This window comes from Perna viridis, chromosome 5 (assembly GCF_037379345.1).
Source record: "Perna viridis isolate PV_CMFRI_1.1 ecotype Kerala chromosome 5, ASM3737934v1, whole genome shotgun sequence".
Classification (NCBI taxonomy): domain Eukaryota; kingdom Metazoa; phylum Mollusca; class Bivalvia; order Mytilida; family Mytilidae; genus Perna; species Perna viridis.
In genome coordinates, this window is record NC_142449.1 from 20,806,347 (window position 1) to 20,821,131 (window position 14,785).

Below are 14,785 nucleotides of genomic sequence, written 5' to 3' on the forward strand. Positions count from 1 at the left end.
ATATTTTCCGAATTTTTTTTTGGCTAATTATTAGTCATTGTTTTTTTTTTCACATTTTAAACCTTTTTTTTTTTTTTGTTATTTTGAGTGGTACTTAAAGATAAACGAAAGTTTAGTCCAAACTAACATGATTGTTTTTTTGTTTTTTTTGTTTTTTTTTGTCTTAAATTGCTTATCCTGTACATGTGTATAGTTTTTCTGGCCTTTTATCGTTCTATGTCGTAGCTTACATTTTAGTCTATACTATTTACTTTTCAATGTCTGTTCTTTTAATATTGAAACCTGACAAGTAATTTACAAATGTATATATAGTTTATATATTTAAATTCATAAAGAAATCTTTTTTAACAACACTTTATTCATCAAGTTGCTTTGTTACATTTTGTAACATCATTTTGTACTTTTCAATTATGTAAATAGTTGTGGCTCTACAGATCTATTAGATTGCCCGGATTTTGCTGCTGTACTTCGAAATATTTCGGTCACTTTTGAAAGTCAGAAAAGCGCCGTTAAGAATCAAGTGGGTTGCGTTTTCCTGTAAATGCAAGGATATGGTAATCACGCGTAACGAAATAAGCGCTTAACACTATCATTCAAATTGTCATGACTTTTTTGTGACTTTATCTTAATGTAGGTATATTTAGTTAACATCATGGGTAAATCCAAGCACCTAATGTACTGGTACAAGATTTGTATGTTTTGAATGTAAGTTTAAATGGCGTATCTTCGTCTCTTCTGAAGGAAAGAAATTGAAATCGTATATTAATTATTTTATTCAATAAAACAAGCCATATAAGTTTCTGTTGATGTTAGTTCGTCGATAAGAAGAAAGATTTTGATTTTCAATTGTAACATCTTTCCGAAGTAGTCTGAAATACACTACAAAGAACCTCGACATATGTCGTTGAGAAAAATATATAGATCGATAATTAACTCGTATTTGTTCAATGTCATTTTATGAAATGGATTTGCTAGCCATTATACAAATTAACATGTGCTAGGACTTTGTACCAATCTTAGCTGACAAATGAAATATGACCGGGATACATGGAAATGAAGGGAAACAAAAGACGACCATGACTAAACCTGTAAGTTTTTCTTCATCATAAATTTTATTTTTTCTTTCCTTTTTTCATTGAAAGCTAGAATTATCCGTTTCAGAAGTAAGCGGACTTCAAAGAGATATCCGTACTTTTCCATAGTTGTAAGTACTTAGTATGGTAATTAATGTGTGTGGTTTTTTTTTTTTTGCTAAAATTGTCTGTTGATCCTTTAAAACTCGAGAAGTTCACTGGGGTTAATGACATTCAGTGTAATTACGCACGTGCGTCTGTCCCATAAGCAACAATTTTAAATTTGGTATGCTGATTCGGCTCGCTAATTATAACGTGTGCAAAATGTTTGGCTTTGTCATTTTTTCCCACACAAATATCGACAACCCTCCATGGACATGAGTTGGAAATTAAATCATAAACTGGAGAAAAGGCTTTCTTATTTTTCTGAAATTTCAGCATAACCGACTGCACTTGTGCGAGCTTAGTGCCACATCCAGGGAATGCTGGGTTATACATGTCTTATGGAGACGTTTCTTCTAATTTATAGTTCTTGTAATGACGCTATCGCCTTTCTATCATTGTAATTACAACACGCCCCTTATAAATCACAAGTCATTTGTAAACTATCTAAAACGTGTTATACTTTAACATCTTAATCGCCTCAACAGTAACATATGAACAATTGTTAACACTTTGAAACATCACCAAACATGAAATAAGAACGTGTTTCATGATTAATAAAAATCTAGTCGTACAGTAACTTGTACCATTTTCATTAATATTATTGTCTGTAATGGGGATCACCATTGTGTAGTATAAGCTGACTTGGATTGTTGAAAAAGTTCTCTGCTATTTGTTCGGTGAGTGCGAGATTTCAATTGATGATGTTGTTTGTTTAGTCCTTTTTTCGTGTTTGTTTAGTCCTTTTCTTCGTGTTACGAAATGAGATTTCACGATTCTGTATTTTATTGAAATTTCTGAAGTTGACGAGAACGACACAAGTTAGGTTAGTCACTGAGTGGTATACCAATATGTTCTGTGTTAGATGTACTGGTTTGGAATGTACTCCTACTATTTTATCAGGCGCGGAACCATAAATTTAAAAAAAAATGACCCAGAAAAGAGGGGATTTCATGCTGCAATGTATTACTATTTGCTTATGTTTGCCCAAATTTTGTATGGAATTAACAATTTATTCCAAAACTGGTATTCCAACCCCTGACCTGCCATTGTTCAGCCTATAAGTATATTTAAATGTGGCATAATAATTCTCAAATAGATTGCAAATCGTAAAATTTAAACAAATTACGCGGATTAAGGTTTATGCAAAAAATTCTTTTGTCATATATAATCAAAAGTAAGTGTATTTTTCTTTGTGTTATAGATGGTTATTGCGTGCATATCGAGATATATTGATTCGAATAGTATGTGGTGCGGTTTCACGAGTGCATTTCTTTCTAAGAGTGAACAATTTGGGCAAATACCTACAAATAGATATTTGACCAGTTGATATTGATTCTTATTCTGATAAGTTTGCCACAGAAAACAAATTTTAAAGTGATTATAAAGCGCCGACGTCAGCTGTGTAAAAACGCCAAGAAATGCATTGAGTTAATGAAAATTAAGTATGAAATGTAATAATGCATTATACATACTTTTATACTTCAAGATCTTTCTGAATAATGATTTGTTATGTAAAGTTGCTAACTACAAGCGTTACTTATATATGAAGTTGATGAAGTAGATTGATAAATTTAAAAAAAAAATATGTTACTAAAACGGGTGTAAGGTTTCTTATCTAAAGGCACTCTAGTAAAATTATTATTCGGGGTATTAAAAGACCCCCTAGTGAAAATTGAAATATAATATTCACGCATTACCGGTTTTTATTTTTGTAGAGCAAAATTAATAATTCAAAATGCCTTTTCATTTTTTTAAGAAGCTAATATATTATTTTCTTTAACTCAAAGAATATTGCATTGTTTATTCGTTTACACCGATTATTTTTCACAAACGAACTTCCACGTGATTTATTGTTATATTCAGTCTTTCATGTGCAAATACATAGTTTTTATTGCAATATAAAAATTACGAGTTACGTAGTTCTTGCTCATGAATAAAAAAGATTTGCAAAATATTGCTATAAATACTCAATTAAAGCGTAATATGTTTTTAAAGGGATATTTAATGGTGAAAATGTCAATTTCTGGTCTACATACCCACGAATTAGATCACTATATATCAAAGAAAATCATAAATTATTAAGGGATCTAAAAAGTTTACAATTAGGGAAACTAAGTCAAATACATGTAATTAGAGTGTAGTAAAAATGACTGTTTTTATGGGGGTAATTTTATTCAAAGGTTTTTGAAATATGCGACTCGATGATATAATATTAAACTTTTAGAAAGGTTAGGCATCATATTTTAATAATGATTATTCAGGTTTTGAAATATACGACTCGATGCATTTATAGAAAGGTTAGGCATAATATGAATAATCAAATTATGATTATGCATTTTGTTTGCTTGAAGTGGTAAAAAATCCTATCATATAAGGTATCATACTTGCGAGCTTGTTCACACAGGTTGTATGTTATGACTTACCCAAAGACACAACTTTGGTAAGTGGTTTGACACTTTTTTTTATTGTATTCAATAACTACCAGGTTATTTTATGGGGTATCGTTGGATAAAAACTGTTGCTTTGCTTACCCTTTTCTGTCATAAAAAGTTTCACTTATATGCATATAGATGAAAATTATTTCGATGTGTTTTGATACCTATACTACATATAATCCTTGATTTATACCTTAGAACATTATATTGATCATATTGGACTGTTGTTAGATGAAATCTAAGAAAACCATATTGTTTCCCTTGTCCAATATTCATTAACAATTTATTGAAAATAAACACTACATGGGATTTCCTGGTTTAGAATTTCTTACCGTTGTCACCGCTTTCAGTCATTTGTTTCGACATTTCTTATGCAATTTAAAAAATTGACATTTCAAAAGACATATTCAAATATATGAACGTAGGAACATGTAGTTTTGAACGTAGGAACATGTAGTTTTGACGTAGGAACATGCAGTTTTAATATGTATCCCACTGTTATTTTATATTGTCGACTTATCAGTTAAATATTCAAATATAGTGGATATTGGTGATGGCATATGTTGCGGTGGAAAAAGTGCACATCAAATATGCACAAGTGAGCTTATGTTTGGCAGGGAATTATATTTTCTTTATTTTTACATAAAATTGTTACTTTAACTTACTGAATTAAAATATTTTTATGAGTTCTGCATGAAGAGCTCATTGTCTTCTATGAGCCGATGTTGCACTGCAAGGTAGAAAAACCCTACATAATATTTTCAGGGATATTAATGTATCAGCTTTTGGGTGATGTATGGGGATGTATAGTCTTCTTCGGGTTAAACTTAAGATAGAAACTCCACAACTCATAGAACTTAGTGAAATTAGCATGGAGCCTATTGGAAGTGACATTAGTAGGTAGCCTTAGCCCGGGTTTTCATCGAATACTTGGCTTTTATACTTCTAAATACCTACCGTTGTAAAATAGCAATGAATTGTTTCGTGAAAACTAGTAAATAAAATAGTTTTATAATTTAACAACAGTGTTTGAAATACGCGACTACGTATGATATAACGCAGTGTAACCTGTGAGAGAACATAGTTACGAAAGGCCTAATAGATATATATATCACCTTATAAACGGCCACAATCAAGGTCTAGCCGCTAGGTTGAAATATAAAAAAGACACAAACTGTCAAATTTGAACCAAAACATTATTATGTAAAAAACTTGTATAGTCATCAAGATACAATATAGATGGTGAATTTTACGACGAGACAAGCTCTTATCGACCTCTTTCTAAAAATTAAACGAAACTGAATCACAAAGAACCCTAAAGATAACCCTATGTTATTACCGTCATTTAAATGTAAAATCTTGATTAAATTTTCACGCGCAATGCACACATTGAAGAACCTGCAAGGCATTTTTCGCCCTTTCAACATAGTTATAACCTAAGCACATACAGATTTTCCTCAGTAGTCAGTCGTTTAAATTATTATTTTCACTCGAGATTGTAAAATTTAAAGCTTTAGCGATTATGTTGAAATCATAATTTTACCCCAGAGAGTGTAGAACTGATTTAAATCAAGAATATGCTGAAGGAGAATGGTCGGTTTCTCCCATGAAATCAATATTGACCTTAGAAAATGTAAAATGGCTGGAGAGCTTTTCACCGCCCGGTGGTTAAAAACTTACGTTCATTTAATCATCGGATTATAATGGGGAAAAAATCGTATTTTTTCATTTTCTTTTTTGTTCTCCTTTGACATATGTTAGCAATATCAATTATTTCGAATCTTTGTATAGGCGATTATTAGGGCCCAGCCTTAGGCGGGTCGCTGTATACTGATCAGTCTGTCCGTCCGTCCGTAACAAATTCGTGTCCGCTCTATATCTAGAGAACTGTTATGATATCATACTTCATACTTACTATGTATATTAACCAACACCAGAGGATGTGTTATAATTTATGTACAACTTCCTAGGTCAAAGATGAAGGTAAAAAAACCTTGGTTTCAGTTGACAACCCCATGTCCTGTGGTAAAGATCTTCAACTGTAAACTGCTTTTTTATAAATTTTATTCCACAATTTTCCTGATACAAATAGTTTGCTTCTTTATGTTATATTTTTCTTATTTCAAGTAAAACCCGTACATCCTTTTTCAAAAAGTTGCAGCCCTCAGCAAATTTTCATGTTTTTAACATTTAATTCGCATTCTTTTTTTTTTGGTGGGTCATAATAGATTGAAGGCATAACTCTAAGTATATGACAAATAGCTACTGGGCAGCACCTTTAAAACATATTATTCAAACATCAACCCATATGTCCAGAAGTCACCTAGTGGTCAACAATGAATTCATATCATGCAGTCAAATCACTATTATACTAATATTAAATTTTAGAATAAAATCGCACATAACGATACTATATAATAACTTCAAATAATGCTTCATATATGTATCAGCTTATTTACTACATGTTATTGGCAGCGGGCCCACAGAGATGGCTCCCATCTCAATGATATCTAGTTAGGGTCGAGTTTTTTCTTAAATTAAATTTACCGGATGGTTAGTATGGTTTAGCTGAATTCTGACATGGACAAAAGTGTTCAGCATGGTGAGATCTATCTATGGTCAACTTTTGGTTTTAATCTGTTAAGCCATGTTGGAGTTATTGCCCCTTTTTCAACGATTTTTGTTATTTTTGATATTATTTCTTTCAAAAATCTTCTCCTCTGACACTACTTGACCAATTGAAACCAAACTTGGTATGAATGTTCCTTTGGGTATCCTGCATAGAACTGATGTGGGGATTTTTGATTCGTCGAAAAACATGGCCGCCGTTACAGTAGTTTTTCACATATATCTCCAAAACAGTTAGGTTTATCCAAATTCTTTCAATAGCTGAAATAATCCATATTATTAGGACTACAAAAGTCTTCAGACTCCTTGTAAGAGTTATTGCCCTTGAAAGGCGAAAAATGACTTTTTTTAATAGTTTTCAGTCAATATCTTGAAAACTATGATAGATTAAAAGAAACTTTCAATTGTTGAAAAGATCTTGTGATAAGTCCTACCAAAGACTTCTTGAGTCAAAATTGTTGGACAACTTCTTGTTTAATTTATTGGCTTTGAAAGGCAAAAGTCAACAAGGTGAGCGATTCAGGCTCCTGGGAGCCTCTTGTTTATAAACAAATAGCCATTTTCAACTCGCATGGAAGACTGTCGTCTCACAAATAACCTCATGGCTTACTTTCTGACGATAGCACCTACAACAAATCTGCACTTATGTTTTGTCTAACAGGTATATTCATAATTCTGATGTATTAAGCAGCAGTCTTTATTTAAAAAAATCAGACAGAAGGTGATTCATGCATGTCAAAAATCCATCGAATTCAGTATTTCTTGTTTAGAAGCAGTTACTGATCACATAACCAATCTTAGCTTTTCATTTGGCTGTTGGTCTTTTGAGATAAATATTATATAGATTGTTCATGACATTGGGTTTTTGCAAGAGTTATCGTTCTTGATTTGATTTGATTTGGTTTATTTTAGTGAGAGATAAATGTGTGGTTTTCTAAAAAGTGCAGATTTAAATCCAGAAATGGTTGTCCTTGTGTGAATGTATAGCATATGTAGACTGAAAAAAGCATAATTTGTTTGGTGGGTTTATCTACACCATAAATCACGTTACCATATGCAGTGTCTGAATTGTATGTGGACTTGTACTTAAGAAACTCACTCTAGACGCTACAGTCAGCCTTCTTAGAAACTGTAATAATCTTGCAAAGTCTGTTTGATATATAGCTATTTTCTAACTCTGGATGTGGAATTTCATCCACCGTTTTTATTGTAGGCCCGCTGACTATCACTCTGTTTGAAAGAATTGTATCGACATTTCCCAGTTCCACTTACTTTACCATTGGCTATACGGGGATATTGTCATGACGCTATAACAATAAATACTTAAGTAGTAGTCTTTGTAAGAATCATGCACATTCTGTAATATGTGACACTCTAAAATTGGCTACTCATTTTTATTTTTGTAATTAAGAATTTAAGCTGCTTTATAGCTCTATATGATATATAGCTATACAGCTCTAGCTTTACACTTTAGTAAAAATGTATATTTACTCATTCCTATCTGTCTGTTATTAGGAGATAATCCACATTGAAAGTCCAACAGTTTCTGTTGTATTTTAGTATCATTTATCTCCCTTAATTTTGAATTATACAGTACATTCTATATTTTGTTTTATCTCCTGAGAACAAGGGTTATATAAAAAGCCACATGTTACTTCCTGTTTACTATAACATTTGAAATAAAATAACAAAACAAATGTAGGCTTTCCAACCGTGAATCACATTTTGCATGTTTCTTATCTGTAGTGCTACAAAAATTGCCGAATTTGAATGCAGGCCTGTATTCAGTAGAAAAAGAACCAAAGTTGTTAATAAAAGCCTGTCAACACGACCTAATATCTTAAAATACCAACAAATTATGTGTTCCCAAAATACAATAAGCTTGGAAAAACTATGTAGATTTATGAAATGCATCACAAAAACAGATTTTCTCTAGGCTTACAATTTAACCTTCTAAAGAAGTAAATGTTTTCCTTGAGAATCAGGGGTGAGAGTGAATTGTGTGTGTGTGTGTGTGTGTGTGTGTGTGTGTGTGTGTGTGTGTGTGTGTGTGTTTTGTCTGTCTTGTCTGTTCTTCCTGTCTATCTTTCTTTCTTTCTTTTTTTCTTGTTTTTGTTTTTTTGTTTTCGTATTGTTTTTTTTTTCATTATTATGTAATGTCTCTACTGTATCATTGTATTTATGGTTTATGAGAATAAGATATCTGTCGGTATTCATAGGGACTAACCCGACGTACGCCCATCCAAAAAATGGGATTATAAATTATTTCTTTATGTAAAACCTTGATTTTTGCACAAGGTACACCTAAAACCCTCTTGCATTGCTTCTCTCGGCCATTGATTTTATTTATGCCCTTGACCTGAAATCCTAGAGACTGGTAGACCGCATAAAAATGCAAATATCTGAAAATAACCGTCTTCAACTGAAAGGTTAACTTTACGAAATTTAGATGAAAAAATAAAGAATACTGATTGAAAACATATTATCAGTTACGCATTTATCAAACTAAAGTACGAATACCAGGTGTTTGTTTGTTTGTTTTGTTTTTGTTTTTTTTTAATTTGCAACCCTATGTGATCAATTTAAAAGCAAAACATATGTAAAAAGAAAACCCGATATCGAATTGGCATGAGATCACAATTCAAGATAAGTTACATTTACTGTGATAGATTGGTTTTTAATCCCCTTTTTGGGATATATTTTCCCCGATCTGCGGCATGCTGATTAGGCGTCAGGTAGCGCTATACTACAGATGCCCGTTGACAGTTTTATATTTTTTCAGGTCATACTTGGGTTGGATTTCTTTCTTTCTTGTTTTTTTTTTTGTCCAAAAACAATTTATTTTGATAGACTGATCAAATTCAAGTAATATTGCTTGTCTGGACACGCTAAATTTTCACCATGCATGAAGTCCCAGAAGTAAGGATGGTTCGCGTAACATTTTGTTCAACTGTTTATGGAAGCTCTGATAACCGTGTAACTCAATGATATATAGATGTTATCATGAACAAACGGTGCGCAAATTATCTCAAAAACAAATTTAGTATGTGTGCAATTTGATTTTGACGTAGTGTGTGGAAGCGTAATGCACCCTATGAAAGTTGAACGTACAATGTATTACATAATGCCCAGACTTCCAACTCATTTTAATAATCATTCCTGTGAAATGTTTCTAAGTTTAAGCTTACGGAAAATAACGAGATACGAGATACAACCATGATTCCAACAGTTATCTCAGGAACGAGAAAAAATGTTAGACTTCAGTTGAAAACACAATGACAAATCTTTCAAGACGGGGAAAATAAAACTTCAAATGAAGAAATCCTTAGAACGTTTTTGTATGACATTTCTATGACGAAACTGAAGATACATGCATGTTTCCAGTCCAGTTGGTATCATCACACCTCAACGTGACATCAGTAGTTGTACTTACACATTACTCATTTGTCAATATCACGGTACACTTTTTTCAAAAGTAGTATAAAACACATTTTCATTGAAACTCTAGGTGTATAATCAATCTTAAGATTGATTATTAAGTGTTTCTATTCTTCTTTCGCTAATTACAGTCTTTATGGACGTTTGATCATTGAAATAAATCTAATATTTAATCAATTTACTCGTAAATCAATGGGAAAATAAGACAATATTTTTGGCTGTAGTTTGATAACCAGCATTTATATTTAGGAGAGCATTGTTTCCTTAAAAACCTTCATTTCTTGAATTATTGATTTTAAGAAAGAAAACTGATAATTCTAAGATCAATTGCTATGTGGAGGGACCTACAAGATCGAGTTAAGCATAAATTAATGTTTCGGTGTGATGGTGTCTTGTTGAATGGATATAACATTAAAACAATATAAGAATGGAGAAATACATGGATTTCAGACTTAGAATACGTCAAGTATTTATTGATATAATTGTAAGTAAAATTAGTATTTTGTTAAAACAAAAAAATCTCGCATTTACACGCGAACTTAATTTGGGTAATGAAATTATAGCGAAACAGTTTGCAACCCAAGAACAAAACTTTAAATCGTCGTATCCAAATTTTGATATTCGTAAAGAACGGAGTTTTTCTTATTAAACAACGTTAGATTTACAATGTAGCTGTTTATGAAGCGGTTCAGCTTCATCATGTTTCCATTACAGTCAATGATAACTTCTATAATAATCTCTATTGAGAAACGCTCGCTGTTCGGAGCGTTGAACGGCAATAGCGAAAGTACAAAAAAATCTATAACATTCATTCAAATTTCCATGTCTATTTCATCTAGTATATTGCTTAATATTTTTTTTGTACTATAACTGTCATTTCAAGAAATGCATTTTTTCTTTTGGAAACAATGCCAAATTCTCGAGACTATAAATTTAACACAATCTTTCACACCAATACGCATACTTTCATTGTTGAAAATTTCATTCATAACGATCCAGTCCTTTTGTTAATTCTATTTTAACATTTTAATAACTTAATATTATCGTTAGAAACTACTTAACTTTGGCGTTTAATCCTAAAAATAGGTATGAAGTTATCTGTTTCTTCGTGCAACGGGAGTGGCATATGTTGTATACGTTGGTTGCATTTGTATCTGCTATTATATTGATATGTTCTATCGTTAATATTATGGATAAGACGACCCTAGATCTTATTTTGATGGTCCTCTGATTTGCTGGTTTTGCCTTATTCATTATGTCCTTTCTGCCCGAACTGTTTGGGTTTTTTTTACTTTCTTTTTAACACTAAATAGTCGCTGACCACTTGTTTAAGTGTTTCAATTTCCAAAGTAATCCAAAACTGGTTAACCAACAAACTTAGTTTTAATTTCATTGATACATTTACTTTTTTTAGCTTTAGGATTATCTAAGAATGAGTAGTTTTAAGTTAAACTTCACAATTTACTCCGCGTGTCAGAATCAATTTAAGTACGTGTTTGTATAGTATTCATGTTATCTGAATAAGAACAATATTTATTTGAATGTGGTACTATCGACTTGCTTTTAGTGATACAAGAAGAAGTAGTGAAGTGTTCGGTGTTCAAACATTTCCAATTTACAGCCATCTATGATCGAATAAGCATGAAAAAATGAAGGATAAAATGCATACTTCAAAAATAACAAATTGATATCAGAAGTCCGCCCACCACGTTATATTACATTCGATTTCTCGGCAATAAATAGGTTTTTATTGTATTTTATCCATTAAAGAGTAGACGTGTTAAAATATTTTACGATAAAGATTAACGATATTTTCATTCCAATCTGCCTTTTGCTGAACAAACATATACAATATTTTATTTCCTTTCTCTCCACAGAGTGTGACATGTATTTTGTTCGGTACCTGAATGTTGTTCATTTACATTTTTGTTGATAGCCATCGTAGTATGTACCGTTATTCCCAATGACTACGGTTAATATTAGACATACAGTTTGATACTCGTATTTCTTCTTGTGTTTTAAATAAATGCAGTTCGAATATAAGTTAAGTTATTTACACTTTCAGGATTCTCTAACTATTATGGAGGAGATTCATGGTCAAATATTTTTTATGTACAAAAATGAAATGACCATTTCACAAACTATATTTTACAACATCGATGTTTTCAAAAAGAAATACGGTGTCACATAATGAATTATGAATATAAAAAAAAACAAACAAAAAACAAAAAACAAACAAAAAACAAAAAAAAGAAAAAAAAACGACAAAAAAAACAAAAACAAGTTGACGATTCTGAAAGACATTAGTAGTATATATTTATTTTTATTAGTTAGGTACAAAATTAAATCATCGTAAGATTTAGAAATTCCAAAGGCATTTCTTCTTACATTTGGCAATAACTCTCAGAAAGTTTAGATTTATCTCATAACACATATTGAATGCAAATAATTCCTGTTCACAAATAAATTTTAACCAACAACCGATGTTTTTATCTTTTTTTTTCTTTTTTTTTGGTGTCTAGTCTTTTAGTTATGCTGTTCACGATTGAAATGCCGGGTAATACCACGATAAGGATCAACAGAAAACTTCATCTGTAAATAAATCTTAGAGCGATTATAGTTTGTAAGTAATGGGCTTTTGACCACTTTAGTGGGATCAGACAGGAAGAGATACACGTATCCATGTAAAAAAACAAATAAAACCACCAAATTCAATTTAATTTTTAATTTAGAAACAGTTACAAACTACATAATCAGTCTTATTTTGTCAGTTGTTGCTCTCATGAGATAAAAATACATAGATTATGTATGAAATTGGCATTGTGTAAGAGTTATCGGTCTTGATTTGGTTTTATTGGTTTGATTTTAGTGGAAGATGAATGTATAATTTTCTAAAATATACAGATCTTAATACTAAACTACAGAGAGGATTATCATAACCTAAAATAATAGTATATGTAGACTGAGAAGCTTCCTTTGTTACGATGGATGTGTCAGAATTTTATATAGATGGACTGAATGTTCAGTTACAATATTGACATATGAATGGTTTTTATATTATTCAATTATTGTCAGCAAGAGCCTTTAATCGTTGAAGGAGAAAATAAGTATTTATTTACCATATAAAACAGTCTGGGCAATCTAAAGTATTGTCTCAGTTCTTAAATACTCTATTAGGTCTTACATTGTCTGCTCAATTTCACAGGTACAAAACACCCACGGTAATTTCTTTTATAATTTCTACTTGATTCCAATTTTTAGGACCATCTTTATGGTCCCTAGTGATACAGACTAACAAGTTGCCATGATTTTGTGTCATATTTTACAACTATCCTTTGATTGGTATGTATATGTAAGGTGAAAACCGTGGTTTGTTTTCTATGAAGATGTAAGGAAAACCTTAAGAACACAGCAAGTTTAAATTTTGCTAAAAAAAAACAACAAAAAATAAAAACAACAACAACAAAGAGTTCCAGTTTCACAAATTTCTTTATATAAGGTATAACAGTGTGTAAAATTGTCTGTTTTACCGGGATTTTTTTTATAATTTGGAATTACATGTATCAAAGACCAAAGATAAAATATTGCTAATTGCTCGTGTAAATTTCAAACCATTCCAATCAGATTGTTTTGCACTGAAATGATGTGTGTTACTTGCCAAAGGCATCTCCTTCCGAATCGATTTCATGTCTGTAGGTTACATACTCATTTTAGAGTTTTTAACCTTTCCACGCTTAAGACACTCCATTTCTTTAAACGCAAAAAACTCGCTATCCTTTTTTAGGCAATCACAAGTGACGAAACGTAGCCGATTATCACAATATTGAAATGTGAAGCGTACAATGTTAATTATGATAAATAAAATTGCAGCATTGCAATAAATTGCTGGGTCAAATTGAATTCAGCCTCCAAAATAAATTAAGTCTGAGAAAAGTTCCAACTGTTTATGTCTTCATCAATGCCAAAGACTTTTAGTTACCATGAAAATTAGAAATATTCTTTAACAAGTGTTTTTTTTTTAGTTCAGTGGCGCTCCACTGAGAAGGAAACGATATTCCGGAAAACTAAATTATCGAAGTGCAAAATCAACAACGTGTTAATTGGAAATTACATTTTCGTAAGGTATATCAACAGTTTATGATTTTCGTAAATTCATAATTCATTTTGTGATATTAATTTCCTTTTTTTGTTAAATCGTTGTTAAAAGATAGACATTTCCTTTTCTCCAAATAATTAATTTTACGACAAATCCGTTACATAGATTTCATTAGCAATAGTAATCTGTACTTTTAATGATTCCGAGTGTATTTCTTACTATTCGCTTGACGTCATAAAAATCTATGCGACATACAGCGTGTCTGACGTTACAACAAACCGCTGTTGTTTGTATGAAAACAGCAATATTTCATTATATTCAGTACTTAAAATTTCTGTTTTGGTTATCTTGAATTTTAATTTTTTTTTTTAAATTGCGCTTTTAAGAAAGCAATAAAAATTCATATCCATTTCAATATTCAGGTCTACATCAATAGATAATGTCCTTTGTCAGGTTGACAAAGCATTGCATCATTAGCTTACATATTTCACTCCATGGATGAGAAGACAATAGCATAGCAGTGCACTGACACGATAAAACACTGATAAACGTAAGATGTTTTTAGAAACGTACTCATTTGAACCTGTTCGAGCAGAATTTGTAAATTTAAATTTTCTACCAGGTCAGTTCACTATTATTGTCTTTATACGGCATCGAAATATTTACAAATAAAAGCTCGTAATGTCAGTAAAAAGATTGTGTTTGAGGAGCGACATCTAGGTAAACAACGTCAATGATGTCACTTCATAGCGACATCTAGGTAAACAACGTCAGTGATGTCACTTCATAAAATATATTTAGTCAGTGACAGTATACTACTTGTATGCGATTTGATTTGATAGCTTAAAAAGAACGGTTGAAGTATTATACACGCCATTCGAAATCTCAACTGGTCAAATTTTCTTTCGACGTACTATATTTCCGGAACAATAGGTTGTTTAGATATGGAA

General features: G+C 31.4%; 1 protein-coding gene across 3 annotated transcripts in view; it reads left to right on the forward strand.

Moving 5' to 3' along the window:
• The window catches only part of LOC148616458 (small conductance calcium-activated potassium channel protein 2-like), a 45,834-nt gene that overhangs the window by 16,405 nt on the left and 14,644 nt on the right, over positions 1–14,785 (forward strand). Inside the window, exon 1 of one of the 3 annotated variants that reach the window (XM_088583513.1) lies at positions 921–1,088. The exons of 1 other annotated variant lie outside the window; for it this stretch is intronic. In XM_088583513.1, the coding sequence (XP_088439639.1) occupies positions 1,035–1,088 (54 nt within the window). In that variant the 5' untranslated portion in view covers positions 921–1,034. Of the gene's footprint in view, positions 1–920; positions 1,089–10,034; positions 10,224–14,785 lie in introns of those variants that run through there. One more of the 3 variants, XM_088583512.1, reaches the window with a different exon arrangement.